Here is a 16,614-nt window from a genome sequence, read left to right as displayed (position 1 = left end):
AATTAAACCTTATTTTCAATAAGCAATCCTGAAAAATATTTGGGGGTGCTTAACTTTTTTCCAGGTGTATATTATCTGAAGGAGGTGCTTATATATACAGTACCAAGATAGAAAGTGCATTGGCACAGGTAGAACGTGTCACGAGAGAGATATCACCTAGGGCAATTAAGTGGGGAATAAAAGACTGGAACAAGCAAGAAAAACTCAGACCAATGCTTAGATGGGCAAAGGTAAAGAAACCCTAGCAGTTGAGTAATAGCTGTAGTGAGAGAGAAGGTAAGTATGTTTTGGAAAACATGATATACCATTCACAAAGTTCCTCATGGCACCATAAAATATGTTCATAAGTTTTTTATGCCATGATTTTTACAAATATTGTTCTCAAATAATTCTATTCATCAACATACATTATTTTCTCTCAGAATGAATGTAATAAAATTAAGTATGAAACAAAATATAAATATCAGTACACTAAACAAAAAAAAAGTTTCAAAAGAAATATTTTAAACCTTTTTTTGGACAATATATCAAACAGGCTCTATCCACCTGCTCAAGGTCTATGCTTTCAGCTCAAAATGTTTTCTTCAAAAAACACCTTATTTTTTACATACAATATTAATCAAGTGAGAAAAATGTTTCATACCTTTAAAGTCATGATATCTTTTTGTTGCAAGTGCAACTAGATTTATGGCTTTCTCCTTCAGTTCTTGTGTACGGTATCTTATATCATTACTTTCTACTTCTTTCTGACCCAGCAGATTCTCTGTCTCTTTGTACTTCTTTTCTAACAGCTGAGCATCCTGTGATTAAAAACAATTGTAAATAAAACAAAAATAAGTGTAATGTAGAAAAATATGTTAACTGTTTAATTTTTTTAATATTGTGTGAAGCATAAAAATATAGGAGTAAATGTAACAATTGTAGCATTCATATTTCGTACCTTATGGCATAACAGTTAAACAAAAGTCAGGCAAATGAAAAACGATTTAATCACCTCAATCAATATTACAACACCATATACAAAACATTTGGGATTTTATCAAGCTTTTGCAGTTACTAATAACTACATAAGCTTTACAGTAAAAACTGATGTATTTTGTGTCATGTGTAGTCACAAAGATTGGACACTATTACAAACACATACTAATATCAGGTTAGAATAGTTTTGAATGCAACAACAGTCAACTCTCAAAATGCTATATGCCATAAACTCCTAAAGATGCCAAAATGTGTCTTGTTTGATTGAAGCACATTTGTTAAGGAATGTGGTCTACACTTACTCCTGTGTTGACAGAGAATTACTTTGGAGAGACAGTGATTTTCAAGTCAGAATGGAATTGAATGATTGTGCTTGCCAAAGATAACTGAAGCCACTATCGTTGCTCTTGGAACCAATTTCAACTAATGCCAACAGCCCTTGTTCATCACAGAGAAAATACAGCATTGTGGGGGGTTGAAAATATTTCCAGAATATCAATTTCTAAAGGAATCAGTGGACTGAACCTCATGCTACAAGAAAGTTTTACATACATGTACCATTGAACCACCTTCAACAGATTGGATTGTTGGAACAACACAAGCAGGGTCAAGTGTCTGATGCAATTTTTTTCGTATTCTTATCTATTGTCATTATAGAAAGGCTAAAATGTAACTCACCAGATTCATTACTCACACTTTCTTTCCATCTGATACAAGCAATTTTCTGACTTGCTGTCAGCTATCACATGACAGTTTCTGTAATGTTCTTCACATACTATTGTTAAGATAGTCAAATGCTTACCATTGTTGAAGGAATCAGTTAATTTGGATATAGTCTGATATTTTGTTTTATTTTACAATATTGTTCAATTGTCTTTTTCCTGCTCTACCAGCAGCTGTTGGCCAGTTTTCTTCTCTAGTAACAAATGTATTTTCCTTCACTACCTTTGATTACAGATGTACCTAAAGAGCTAGTCAAATTAAAGATATTTGATAAGAATATTCCTACTAGGCAGGAACCAAATATCATGTCCATTTGAAAGATGAGAAATGTTTGGCTCTTATCACGATAAGACTTTAGTTTTGTATTTAGATTAAAACAATCATCTGAACATCATACATTTAGTCCATTTTACTCATAAATAAATGCAAATTTCTACAAATGTGCATGGAGTCCTAATAAAATGGTCAGTTAGTAGAGTTTTAAGCAATCATAGTCACAAAAGTTGCTTAGTAACTATAAAAAAAAACAAAGTTTGACAAAGATATTGCTTTTTCATATAAAATTTTGGAATTTCTTATTGAAAAGATTACTTAATAAATGCATCTTTAAACACACAAGCATATAAGAAAAGGGGAATGTAAAAGTTTTGCTATTCAAACCAAAATATGAGAAATTATCTCAATTGTTGTATACACCACTTATAATGAGGACTTTTTATATTGGCAGCGAACCATTTATAAAGGATATAAGTCTAAGTAATTTAACTGTAAAGGAGAAACAAAAAATTTATATAGATTCTAATCTTACAGTTACAAACATACATCTTTTAAAATGTTTTATCACAGCAAAATTTGTCTCTCAAAATACACAGTCTGTTCCATTTACGTTGTAGTAAGAGTCATTACATTTTAATAAAAGATTGCTTTGCTGTAATCCTAATTTTGTTACTTTCCTTTTTTTTTACAAAAGAGTTTAAGAATTATAACTGTGCTATTAAGTTTAAATACAATGAAGAACAAAGTTCCAAATTTTATTGAAACATTGTGCTTCTTCCATTTTACATTATTTTGCTTAATATAGTTATGTATTGTTATAGTTTACACATAGTATCTAATGTTTGTTTTATAGCTGTTGAGTTCAACATTAAGGGAAACATTTACTTCACTGGAACACAAGCCAAACCCAAAATACCCTTTCCATAATTGTACCTTTCAACTTGCAGCATTTGGAAAAGACAAAAAGGAACGACTACAGTTGGAATAATTAAATTTCTTTGCTGTCTGAACATGAAAAATAAATTACAGTAATCAAAATTTATTTCTTATGTATTGGACATTTATTGGATCACTAACTTAAGTACCTGTTAAATGCATTGGGAAGAAAAGACATAGGAAAGTAGGATCCAAATGACAACCCCCTTGTCACTTCCCAAAGAACCCCAAGGACAATGCCAGTTTTGATGATAATTGGTCCAGTGGTTCACCAGTTAACAGACACATACAGTCAGATAGTTTAGGTTTTGGGATTCACAGGTGACTCATAAACTTGTTGAAATATAAAAACTGGCTTATTGAAGAAGAAGAAAGAAAGTTTAAATATTGTTTGTTCATACTCTCATAATTTTTCAAATCAAACACAATGCTTTACTGAAATTGTATTTCTTCCTGAGGTACCAAAGAATTTTCATAGTAGTTCCTTAAACACGGGAATTAGTGAAAAGGTTATTTGCAATAACATTTCACACTAAATTGTGCATGAAGTATAGCTTTCTCTATTTTACATGTGTTACAAGACATTATAATCATTATTACTTGCCAAGTAGAATTCTTAAGGTTTAGTTATGTTCTACCATGTTCTATGTGGCCCAAAATAAATTAATCAAACAAAGGATTTACCTCTTCTGCTTTTACTGCCAATTTTGTGGAATTTTGTGCTTCATTTAAAGCTTTATCTAAAGAACGTTTATTTTCTGAGTACTTTTCTTGGAGTTTTCCACTTTGTTTCCCTAATTTTTCAAGTTCCCTGAGTGAATTCTCACTTATGGCCTTTGCTTCTTGAGTTTGATTTTCTATCTACAAATGAGGAAAAAAAATAACTTTGTCTCATACACTTGTTCTTCAGCTTCTATTCATTAAAAAAATAGGGTAATGAACACCAGAGTAATGCTCACAACTGTACATAAATTGCACATCTTCAACAATTTCAGTTATAAGTTGTGTGGCTGGCATAAAAGAAAAGATTATACAAAATAATGTATTTCCAATAAGCATTTTAAATCTTTAAATTAACTAACTTATTGGTAGCTCAGTATAGAGTTTTGTGAAATTTACAAAAACAAAGCTACTCTAAAATATAATAAGAAAAAATATTTTATCAAAGTTTTACTTTCTCTGTACATAAGATGCACTATAAAATTCAAAATTCATTTAACAGTATATTCAATTCATTTGTCATTTATCTGTGTAACAAATCTATTCATGAAAAAGTATGCTTTTGATAAGTAAGTTTGCATATAAGCAGTAAAACATCTCCAATTAATCTCAAAATAAAATTTTTAATATTTTATTAATATACTTAAAAAATGCTAGAGCAGTTAATACACCTCTTTAAGACCTCTATCTACAATTGAGATGAACTCTCTGGTTCTAGCAATGGCTGTTTCAGCACGGTCTTGTGATTCTTTAGCTTCTTCAAGGTTTACATTCACATTGTTGGCTACTTTTAAGACAGCATCAGCATTTTTTCTATAACAAATATCTCATTATTACTTGACAGAAGCAAACAAAAAAACAAGCTAATACGTTCAAGATAATAAGGACAAGCACGAGTTATTCTGTTTATTAACTAGCTTCAGAATAATATTAAACATACAGAAATCCTCATATACTCTCTAACTTCATATCAGAATGAAAACCAAAAACATAAATAGGTAATTAAATAAAAACTTGTAGTAAAGTGATTTAAACTTCTCAACACATTCACATGTACAATAGTTTAGAGAGAAAAACAGATCAAAACTTACTCAATTATTTAAATCCTATATTGATATCCAATTATTTAAATGATTACAAACAATTTCTTTAAATATTAAATATGCACTCTCTTGCAACAAGTAACATTAACTGAGAAGTCATTTATGTATTTCATTAAACTAATGATATCAGAGATGTGGAACCTAAAGTTAGTATACAAAACAAAAGCTTCAATAAGTTGACTATTAGAATAAGGTAATTCAATCTACACAAACCATACAGAAAATTTTGGTTTCAAATCTAAATTCAAAATTTGGAAGAAAAATTAATCAACAAAATGGATAAACCTAAAAGCATTAAAATACAAGTATTAAATTATCAATGTTTGATAATTTATATAATTCTAAAAAAGGATGCAACTAGTTGAATTTTCTTTTACATGTTTTTTAAGATAATTATTGGTTTCCAGTGTATCATGTAATCATGAATAATATTCCTGCTTTATTAGTAACTGGAGCTTGTTCATGACATAAATTTGCAGTTATAATTCAAAATAGAATTTAGTTTTGCAATGGAATTGTCACTTTTGTAAATTATACTTTCACCAACTAAAACTTACTCATTCATATCTATGAAATGCAACTATAAATATAATTGAGATGAAGATGAATTACAAATACAGATAGCACGCCAAAATCATTTCTGATAAAAAGTTAATTTTTCTACTACAACTTTGGGTAACTTTATTTATTGTCACCTTCATAAAAATGAAGTTTTGGAAATTTGTGTCTGAATTTCTAAACTTTAATCCTTGGTAGTTGGATAAAATTGACATTTTTATTTATTTTTTACTAAAAAAATGGACTACCAGGAAGATTATTTTCTTTCTTTCATGTTTTACAAAAGAGATTCTACAATATTTTTTGTAGCATGAGTCTTTAAATATTATATTAACTTATAAGAATGTCAACTTTCTTTGTTACTAAAAACAGCTGTCAAAATAATTATTGTTTACTCTCCTGGTCACTTTATAAGTCGTCTTCATTTTTTCTAATAATCTGACAGATTTTATATTAATTTAAAGTTTAAAGTTTAATTATTATTTTTTTTTTTTGGTCTTAGATGTTATTCTTAGGTAAAAATAAAACACTTACTTGATTATGACTGCTCTGTTAACAAGTTCTTTCACTTCTTCATGTTTCTGGGATGTAGCGTTGAAAATTTCTTCAATATTGGTCAAATTCTTAACAATCTCTTTGATCTCATGAGCTAGTTTTTCAATTTCTTCTGGACCAAGAGACATTTTTAGGTTAAGACACTGAAAAATGTTAACACAATTTGAAAATTATTTCAGTCAAAAAAAAGTAATTATTTTTTTTTTACCCACTACACATTTATCTCAAGTTTTCTTCCATATTATTTATTCGTAAAATAAATTATCAAGAAAGGATCCCTTATGAGTTTCTAAAAATTAAACCAAGCTTTTTCATTGTATTATCACAAATGAATGGATTGTGTAGTTTAAAATGCTTTTTTAGAGTAACCCATCTTAACATTCTACTTGAGAACAGTTTTCTTGATTTACAGTTAGTCCATTTACAGGTGTTGTGTAGAACTATATTAGTTTAATAATCAAACTTTGTATAATAATAGCCTCCAAACTATACTTTTAAACAGTTGTTTTAAATCAGTATATGTACCAACAGTTCATACTGATAGATACAGTAATCTACTAATGTTCTTAACTTCATCAAAGCCTGTAAAAACTAACATCTCAATACATTTTACAATTGAAATGATTTTAGAATTTAACATACTCTATATCATAACAAATTCATTACCTTTAGGTACAAAAGCTCTGTGTTTTATGCAAGAAAAACTATAAATTTAAGAGATATTTATTGGATATGTTTTCTTCATATAACTATATCTAAAGCTTATGTCAAACTAGTTTTATATCTGATGCTTATAATATGATGAGAAATGTATATATAGATGATAAATATCAAATATTAGAAAGGCATTTTAAAAGTTTAGTAATCTTACTACACAATCATTTTTCTTTTGACTGTAATATCACTTACAAACTTCCATGCCAGAATACTTTCAGCTTGATTTAAACATTAGAATCAATAGTTTATAATTCTTCTATTTTTTCACTATAACTACATATAATAGTGTACTATTCAATCTCACTGATCTCCAACAGGTAAATATCAAAATTCACAATGAACAGCACATTCAGGAAATGTTTTACACAGAATAAACTGAACAAATATAGAAAATGAAAAAAAACTCAATCCCATGTGTGAAAACAAAAGGGAAACAAAAGTCTATATTTGCTCATAAAATGACTAAGGTACTGAGATGTTATTATATTATCCAATTTCTTAGCTAGTTTAAACAATCTGGCTGCTGGAGAAAAAAAAAGAATAGTAAATCTTCACTACACAAGAAAATTCAGGATTATCTCCACTCAACAAAAGACAAGAGAATTGTGTATACTACACCATTAAGTCAGACAAAAGTTTTATTACAGAATTCCACAATCCCAGACCATATCTATTAGGTATATTCAAGGGGAATTTCACTCCAAGCTCATAATAACTTGGAAAAAACAACTGTACCATCTCTCCATTTAAGTATGACCCAAATCCCAAGGAAGCAAGGGCACAGAAGAATAACTAGTTACATACAATCTTTTTCAGAGTACACTGTCCCAATTATTTGTATATTATAGTAAATTTCTTCAAACTCATATAATACAAGAAATAATTTATTTTATATAAGCTTTATGAAATAGGGGTATTGTAGTAAATACTCCTAACCCAAAGCAAAACAAGGATTAATGCAAGTTAATCCACATTCTGTTCACAAAAATATCAGTTAAATGAAGAACGACTGTACAAACATTTTTAAAAAGTACCAAATATAATGGAATAAATATTTTTTCTTAAACGTTTTGAAAAGGATAAATACAGTAGACTTCCATCTGCTACACCAGTGTATATATAGAGAGCTAAGATTTCATTCAGAAGATTGATATGCCTAACAAAAATCTAGCTGGGAAAGTTTTTTATATACATTCTTTTTATCTGTTTTTCTACTAACAATTAATACATTTATAAATATTGCTAAAACACTTTTTTATATTAATAATAAAATAATTTATCTTAGATTATTTCTATCCAAATAATTTCAACATGTACAGGTTATGATTCTGTTTTGATTCCTATATTAAAACTACAACTCTAAATTAAGATCACAAAACAATATAACCATATGAATGATAGTTAATATTAATAAAACTATTCAGAAATATAGCCTAAAAGAAAAATACTCTTACCATGTCATAAAAACAAGTAAGCCAGTGTCAGTGAAGAAAAAGATTTGGCTTACATGTGCCATAAGTTTAAAAATGGAGCAAAAAGAATCACAAATGAAATAGTCAATGTTTACTCTGCACTGACTCTGTTGCTACCATTCATGACTGCATTCCAAACATATTGAAACAATTATGAAACCTCTTTTAAACAAGATTTAAATTACCTGAAAGCAAAATCTCTCAAGTTTTGATAATAAAATTAGAAGAAAAAAGCCACCTTTACACTCCAGACAATTATAAGAGAACTTTTATTTTTAACTAACGTTTCACCTTTGCAGCTTCTTCAGGGCTAGTACATAAATATTTTGATATTAGAATATTTATTAAATACATCTTTCAAGATGTATTCATTAAAAAACTCATTAAAGATATTAGATTTTACTGGCAAAAAACTTCACACATAAACAACCTGTAACCAACTATATGGCACAAAAATTAACAAATTGTATGCCATTTTAAATAATAATAAAAGTTCATTACCTCATCAGATAAATCTTGTATTTTTTCATACTGAAGTCCCTCAGTATCAAGGAACTTCTCAACATGAAGCAGTAAGTCCATCATTTCTGCTGAAATATCTCCTGATTCAAGTTGAAAATTACTAGTTTGTTCAACAGCTTCTCTGCTTTTATCCAATGCTTCATCTGCAAGCATTTTCAAGTTCTTCATCTAAAATAAAAACTTATGTTACTACCTGAAGAAATTTGACCTTTTTTTTTTAGATCATAGAATGTTAAAAGTTTCATTGAAAATAAACTAAATAACAAAGCTGAAGAATCAAATCAGTCATCAAACCTAGTTTTTATAGCTTGAACATACTGTAGAAAAATACTAAGTAATCAATATCTATTAAATAATGTTTTTCAAGGCTTTATAATTTAGACAAATTTCCAACTGAATTCACATAATCATACTGAACATCACTATGCACAGAATAAACATGAAATTGACATTCTGCAACATAAGTGTCAAACCTTGGTTAATAGATTTTTTGCTGCTGCTTTTTTCCGAGCTATATTTTGTTGAGCTTCTTCTGCTAAATCAAGTGCATTTTTGGCTACTGTAATGGCTCCATTGTTACAGCTGATTCCTCCACATTTATCACATCCTGCACCACCACATACATGGTCGCATTTATCCACAGTTCCAACACCATCACACACCTATAGGATAAAAATATGATAGGCATAAAAATACATTAAACAGCTCCAGACATTTTTAGTCCTATCATCTAAAACATAAAAATACTATGATTATGATACTATTCACTTTCTCTCAGTATCTGCTGGTTTAATAGATACTAATGTAGTAGTTTATGGTTAAATATGTGGTCACTAATAATCCAAGGAATGTTGATGCTAACTAAAAATAAAAATATCAAATTCCACATCATTGCATTACATAAATTCTGACCTTAGGAATTTTATTTCAAAAATATTTATTAATTTTAGTTAATTATTTCAGGAAGAAGATGTTTACTTAAGTGCAATTTTAATGAATTTAGATTTTTTTTTGGGGGGGGGGGGTATTTATTGAAATTAATAATGTTACTGCCATTGAAAAACTTAATTTTCTAAATTAAAAAAAGAAAATCTTACTAATCTATTGATCTCTCCTACTCCAGACTCTATAACTGATGTTTGGTCAGAAATATTTTCCAAAATTGCCTTGTTTTCATCATATGTTTTATTAAAATCTTTTTTTTTCTGCCTAAACAATTCTTCAGTTTTGTTCCTCCACTCAGCAGATTCATCAAGGATATTGTGAGCAGCCTTGGCTTGGATCTCTGATAAATCAGAGCTTTTCTGAGCTTTTTTAGTGATATTTAAAGCTCCTTTATTTACAAAATAAACAAAAAAAAGAGTAATATGTGAGTGTATGAACAAACAAGTTCAAAAATTTCAAAAATAAAACAGGCTAACAAAAAAATTGTATGTTTGTGACAATAGTAATATGGAAGCACTTTAAAGTGAAAATTAACTCAAAAATACAGTTTATAGAAGCAGATTTAAAAAAATAAATATATGAAACTCTAAGATAAATTTAAAACCTTGTAATTTTTTCTGAAATTAATGTTTATTTCTGAATTTCCAAAATTTCCCAATTCAATTTATTAGTACAATGGCATATAAATTGTTTCTATATTATTTTCAACTTAATTTTATTTAGATAATACACATTTTCAAAGATTTCCATTTTATTACAAATAAAACAACTCCAATAATGAATGAGGTTTTTAACTGTTTACCTTCAACAACAGCTTCCTGCAACTTTGTAGCATTGTATTCTAAAATGCTTGCATTCAGTTCCAGAATACCAGCTCGTCCTCTTAAGTCATTTAAAGCGTGTGTAGCATCACTTATTCTCTGCAATGTGCCATTTATTTCAGAATCTACATTTTCTAATAGAGCTTCGTTGGTTGTCATATTGAGGCTACACCATAAAAATAACATATTGCAGATATATAGCAAAAACTTAATATATTTTCAACATGTAAATACTCAATGTAAACAAAATATATAATTTTTTAAGAAAAGCCAAAAACCTCAACTGAGTTCCAGATGACATTCAGGAGTGTGAAGCACACATCTCAAACAATTCAATGCCCAAGAACAGCCCATAAACAGAGAAGTATGTCTTCTTTCAAAACTACTCCACAGGCTATCTAAGAGATATTGGTGAACAACAGAAATTCTTATGAGAGAAACTTAATGAAATACCATTACTGGTGCAAACCACCAGCAAAAGGAAAGTAAAATTTCAAACCAAAGCAATACTTAATTGGAAGTGCTGTTTCAAGAAATTATCGAAAGGTAAAATAAATTCTATTACAGAGAATGTCATAGACAAAATGCAGGGGAACATATGATGCTACAGTAATCAATGTCCTAGTCAAACAAAGACTCAACTAAGCAAACTAAATATAGAGTGAAACTCCAACAAAAGAATCTTTGAAATTAACCAACAGTCAAAGTGAAACTTGTAGCCTACCTTCGGAGTCTATCAGGAAATCCATATGCATAAAAAATTAGATGGTTGAAGTAGGAATTTGATTTCCATTAATTTAATGACATTGCCGTTTCACTGAACATTTTACCACATGCGAGATAAAACTACAATTATCTAAGTATCACAGAGCTCAATCAAAGCTTATGGAAAGCTAAAATATCAACAATTCTTGTGAAAATGCAAGTTGTAGATGTGAAACCAGATAAAAGAGCCTGAAATTAAAAACCCAATTCTCTAGGGAAAAAAGACAATTGATGATATGAAGACAGAAGAATTGGAACTTGGAAGTAAGTTTAAGTAATATCTAATCTGGTTATTTAAAAACTTACCAGTAAATGGTCAAACAACTGTTGAACAATTTCCAGCCTCTATGTATATAGAAACCATAAAAATACAAAAGATCTGAGTCCAAACTACTACAATAACTTCTTTCTCCAAAAGCAAAAGAGTTTCCTGATTGCATCACTTGAAAATGATATGCTAGTAGAAGGAAGGAATTATAGACTAGTAACAGAAGGGAAAATCCTAAAGGAGTTCCAAATGCTCAATGTAAGTAGGTAAAATCAAAAGAGTCTAAGACAGTGGTCATCCATTGATCAAAAGTATTTCCCAGTTTACCATACATTACTCCTCAGCATAAGAAACCATGAGAATATACTAGAAGTCAAAATACTGGTTCATGAATGGTTAATTTTAATAGAGGGGAAGGGGCTCCTGGAATGAAAAATGTGTGTAACTTTTCAAAGAAGGAAAGATATGATTGGAAAAATAGTATTAAATCTAGTAGTCTGACTTTTGGATAGTGTATCAGTAGAAAATCTCAAAAAATTTAAAACAGCATGGGCCAATACTGAAGAAAAACTAACCATGGGTCCTCTTACATCAAGAAAGTGCATAAAGACAATTTTATAAAATCTGCCCCACTTACATGTAGCTAATCAAGTCACTAGAGTAAAAGGGGGAAAATGGTGGTTACTGGCCTGAGTGGTGACTTAGGGAGAGGGTTGAGTTTCATATTAAAACAATTTTGAATATGCAGTTTAGTCAGTTACGTGACAAACACAAGTAATATAAATTCCAAGTGGAGCACATGTATCAAAGCATCATTTTGACATTGTTTGAGGTTGTGCAGATATTGTGATGCCAGTGAAAACTGATTCCTTTTGGGAATAGTATGTAATAGCCCTTTCCAATGCAAAATATTCATACACTTAAATCATAAATATGTGTTCAGAGTGAGGATTTAGAATTACCAAGATGGGAATATTTCTTGTACCTAATGATATTGGAAAATAAAGAAATATGGGTCAAATTAAGGTACCAGAACCATCCATAAAGAAACCTGCAACAAGTTATACCCTAGTCATTATAAGAAAAGTGTGATGTTTTGCACATACTATGCATAGTTCCCTGAGAAAAATTTGGGGAAAAAAACTTTCCTCTCAGTGTGGCTTTTCTGGCCCATGAACCTATATGTAAGATCAAAAGAATAAAGCCACAGCATAAGAAAACGCCCTGGTAAAGCAGCCTTAGAGTGAGGAATATCCTCTTGTAAAGTATTAGTCTGTTCGTATAAAGCAGTAGTTCAGCTTAAGAAAAATTCCCGCAGCTGAAAACAAATAACATAGATAAGCAAAAGTGTTCTAAGACATAAAATTTAAATCTGGTTAGTTATCCATTATAAAACTCATTATCATTCTATATTGATTAAAGAAAACCAGATTGTTAGAAATTCACTAAAAGGGAAATGAAAACTTATCAATTTCTCCAGGCTATGCACAAAAATCAAGCTCCAAACAAGGTATTCAGTAATATAAAAAGGATACAAAGCTTTCGATCAAGAGCCCCTAAATCAAATATGCATGTTAACCTGAAAAAAACTATTTATTTGAGCATTAACTCCTTCCAAATAAAATATTAAGCCCAAAACTGCATCCAATGAGGGACTGTCATTTAATGAGTTCATCCAAGTGTTGCAATGGTTTAAAGGAATAAATTTAGATAACTCTTTCAAATTTCATCAGAAACATAAATAGAAATAAACACAATATTTATCATATGATAAAGATCTTGAATTTAAAGCCTGACTCATCAGAAGCCTGGTTAACTTCTCTTAATGAGAAGAAACAGGTTGAAATTCAGTAAAATTAAATCTTGAATTCACAATAAACAAATTAAATAACCAAAATTGGGAATTTCTTATTAATCCCAAGTACATAAAAAGTAACATTCATAAGCAAGGCCTAGGAAAAAACCCATTGCAGTGCTAAAGTGCAAGGCAACTCATTGTTGTTTGTTTGTTTAGAATTTTCACACACTTCTGCACAAGAGCTATGTAGTCATACCTAATTGTGAACTGACAGACTAGAAGAAAACCAATAGTACCCACAGAGAAATAAAAGAAAATACATAGATAAATTAGACCTCACTTCACTTCTTCAATCCTCCAAGACTTATGTTATAATTCACTATAATTTATATTTATTCAAGTCCCAATTCCTTACAAGTAAAATTGTCAACTATTGAATCATAACCTAAGTATATTATCCATCTCTTTGTAAAATAATGTACTTTTACTGAATCATTAGCTTACCTTAGAAATTGTAATGTGATTTGAAATTCACTAGTGTCAAATCTTGTAACATTTTGTGATGCTAAAATCTTCTGAATTTCATCTAGTTTCTTCTGCATCTCTTCAAATTCCTCAGTGTAAACACCTGTTGTTCCTGTGTTATTCACTTCCTTAAACTTTTCAATTAAGGTCAATGCCTGATCTAAAACATTTAACACTTGATAAAATGGGCAAAAGAGCTAGAACTGAAATTTCATTATTAACACTTTTCAAAGCCTACAGTCACTCAACTATTTTATCTGTAATGATTATCTTACTTATACATAATGACATCACTTTCAATTACACTCTGATGCAAGTTTCATAATATGTGCATAAAAATGTTACTAAGTTTTAAATAAGCCTGCAATATTTCAAATGTGAATTCTATTAATGAACTAGAAAAGTTAGTTTCCCAAGTATCAAAAAGTAATGGTCTAAATATTTTCTATTGAGAAGTCAGCAAATTATTAATCTATTGTATATTAATGTATGTAAACTCTATGGAACTATAACAGCACACAAATCACAAAAATTAGACAGTTTAATATATATTATGAAATGTATTACATTGAAAGCTGGTAACAAATCTCACATCAACCTGGAGACTGCAGCTTATAGTTATATTATTGTACATATTAGCTCAAATCAATCTTGTTAGGTCAGCAGTACTAAATATCACCCAATGAAGTTGTACATATGGTGAAGAAAAAAAATTATTGCTAAGTGTACCTAGAATATTGAAAAGGTATTGGTATTTTTAACCTAAATAGCACCTTATGTTACACTTGGCACGAACAGCTTTCAATAACATGTAGAAGAATAACAATAATATCCATAATATGAGATTTGCAAAAACTCATCCCAGCTCAGTGCTCTTGAATGAGAATGATCATGGTCACTGCATAAACAAAATACATTTTTTCTTGCAGAATGCATTAACATTTTCATAAGCACAAATTCTACTTACTTTTCAAATCCTTTATCTTACATTCCCACTGTTCAAAGCACTCTCCACAGTGTTCACACTCTGGAGCTTTTCCTGTGTATCCTCGTGCACATTGATCGCAGTACCTTCCCACAATTCCCTTCTTACAGAAGCATGTTCCATCATTTCTTCTACACTGCAAAGTGGCAACTCCCTCAAAATCACAATCACAGGCTGTAAACAATAACATTCAACATTGAGTAACATCTTAATGTTCTTTAATTCTTTTTCTTTCATTGGTTCTCTACCACATAAATAGAGAATTTTGTACTTAAGCTTCCACTTAAACAAGAACTATGCATACAATTCATAAAAATCCACTACATACAACATAAAATACATCACACACACACAGACAAACATATTTGATTTCAGTTGTATTTTTAGTTGTCATAACATTGTCATGTCTACTGGACTGGTGATGTTGATACAGAATACCACATCTATTCAGTTTGAAAATAATCCATAAAAACAAGTTTTTACATATATCATTGTATAAAAATTATAGCAATACAAATAACTTCAAGAACTGCCTTAATGAGCTGATTTTACATGGTAATCATTATTATTCAAAATATAGATACTGCTTTCTATTTCCACATATTTCTAAACATCTTTAAACCTATTTATCATCTAGTGATAAAGTAACCAACCTTTACCCTTGCTATTGTGATAACAGAATGAAAATACTAAAAAGAAAAATTACAATCAAAATGAAAGCATGTTTCCATCTTTCAAATAATAAAGAATGTTTAATTTGTCATAAAAACTTCAAATGTATAGAGAATTACAACAGCAAATAGAGAATTTATAGATTTTAACTTATGTTGAAGTGTACGCAAATAAATCCATCTAGTAATATCCATAAAAGTTCAATCTGTCTTTTAATACAGTCATAATTTGCTCATTGAATATCAAGTAGAAATAATCATTAATGTGCCTATTAACATTTTAATGCATAACATGAATAAACTTGGACTGTAACATTATGTTTCACTATATATATATATAAAAATAAAACTTACGAATACACTTAGTCTTTGGATCACCCCAATAATTATCTTTACAATCAGCACAGGTTCTCCCTCCATATCCTTCTTTACAATGACACCAACCATCAAACTATAAACCAGTTGTACAAAATATCATACTTAACTTCATAATTATTCTTTAAAATACATACCATGTCAAATTATGATTACAAAAATACAGATCTATAATGTCACTGGTAAAGTATTCATAAAACTTAATTGTAGAGATTTAACAAATGATTGTATAAAATAAATTAATAATAGAGAATTTAGCTGTCTTCATAGCTATTATAAGTTAAGTAGAGCTGAATTATGCATTAAACATTATCATCCTATAAGAAAATGCCAAGGTATCAACCTTACTAGCTTTTTGAGAAAGTTTTTGATTGTTTACAAAATAAAAATTAATTACATTATTTTGTAGAAAAATAAATAAATAATTTTTAAATGTAACTATTTTTTGAAGATCAGTTTGTAAACATAAATTACTGTATAGCCCAAAGTACTGCTACATGATTACACTGCAAAGAATTTCTAAAAGGACAATACTTAAGCCCGATATAAACTATTTTCCATTAACATAAAACAAAAAGAAATTTGTTCAGATAAAAGAGTATGCTCTACCACACCAAATGAGTTGAATGTGCTAACTGCTCTATAGTATAACCTGGTAAAAATAATCTGTTGAAATCACTGTTAGTGGATGTAAGTTGAACAAATCATAATTGTTTTAAGCAAAATTTGTTTTAATACAAAATTATTATTCTTTAATGAAAACTCCAAAGGAATAAAAAATTAGAACAGTACATACATGTGTATGTGAGATACATATATAATCACTGTTATAGGTGTGTGTAAGTGTGTGTAAATTGCTAAATTAATACAAATTTATTAATCTTTAATGAAAACTCCAAAG

At 29.2% G+C, this 16,614-nt stretch overlaps 1 protein-coding gene across 1 annotated transcript in view; it reads right to left on the bottom strand.

Annotated features, from left to right (window-relative positions):
• Nucleotides 1-16,614, bottom strand: part of LOC106461387 (laminin subunit beta-1-like) — a 134,038-nt gene that overhangs the window by 8,305 nt on the left and 109,119 nt on the right. The window contains exons 22-32 of the mRNA XM_022388335.1: nucleotides 15,693-15,789; nucleotides 14,650-14,841; nucleotides 13,662-13,842; nucleotides 10,308-10,492; nucleotides 9,658-9,893; nucleotides 9,034-9,222; nucleotides 8,540-8,728; nucleotides 5,829-5,992; nucleotides 4,305-4,446; nucleotides 3,598-3,774; nucleotides 644-800 (exon numbers count right to left, since the gene is read on the bottom strand). Coding sequence (XP_022244043.1) covers nucleotides 644-800; nucleotides 3,598-3,774; nucleotides 4,305-4,446; nucleotides 5,829-5,992; nucleotides 8,540-8,728; nucleotides 9,034-9,222; nucleotides 9,658-9,893; nucleotides 10,308-10,492; nucleotides 13,662-13,842; nucleotides 14,650-14,841; nucleotides 15,693-15,789 — 1,909 coding nt within the window. The remainder of the gene's footprint in view (nucleotides 1-643; nucleotides 801-3,597; nucleotides 3,775-4,304; nucleotides 4,447-5,828; nucleotides 5,993-8,539; nucleotides 8,729-9,033; nucleotides 9,223-9,657; nucleotides 9,894-10,307; nucleotides 10,493-13,661; nucleotides 13,843-14,649; nucleotides 14,842-15,692; nucleotides 15,790-16,614) is intronic.

This window comes from Limulus polyphemus, unplaced genomic scaffold (assembly GCF_000517525.1).
Source record: "Limulus polyphemus unplaced genomic scaffold, Limulus_polyphemus-2.1.2 Scaffold949, whole genome shotgun sequence".
Taxonomy (NCBI): Eukaryota; Metazoa; Arthropoda; class Merostomata; order Xiphosura; family Limulidae; genus Limulus; species Limulus polyphemus.
Note: the sequence above shows the minus strand (reverse complement) of the source record. Positions and strands in the feature narration are given on the sequence as shown.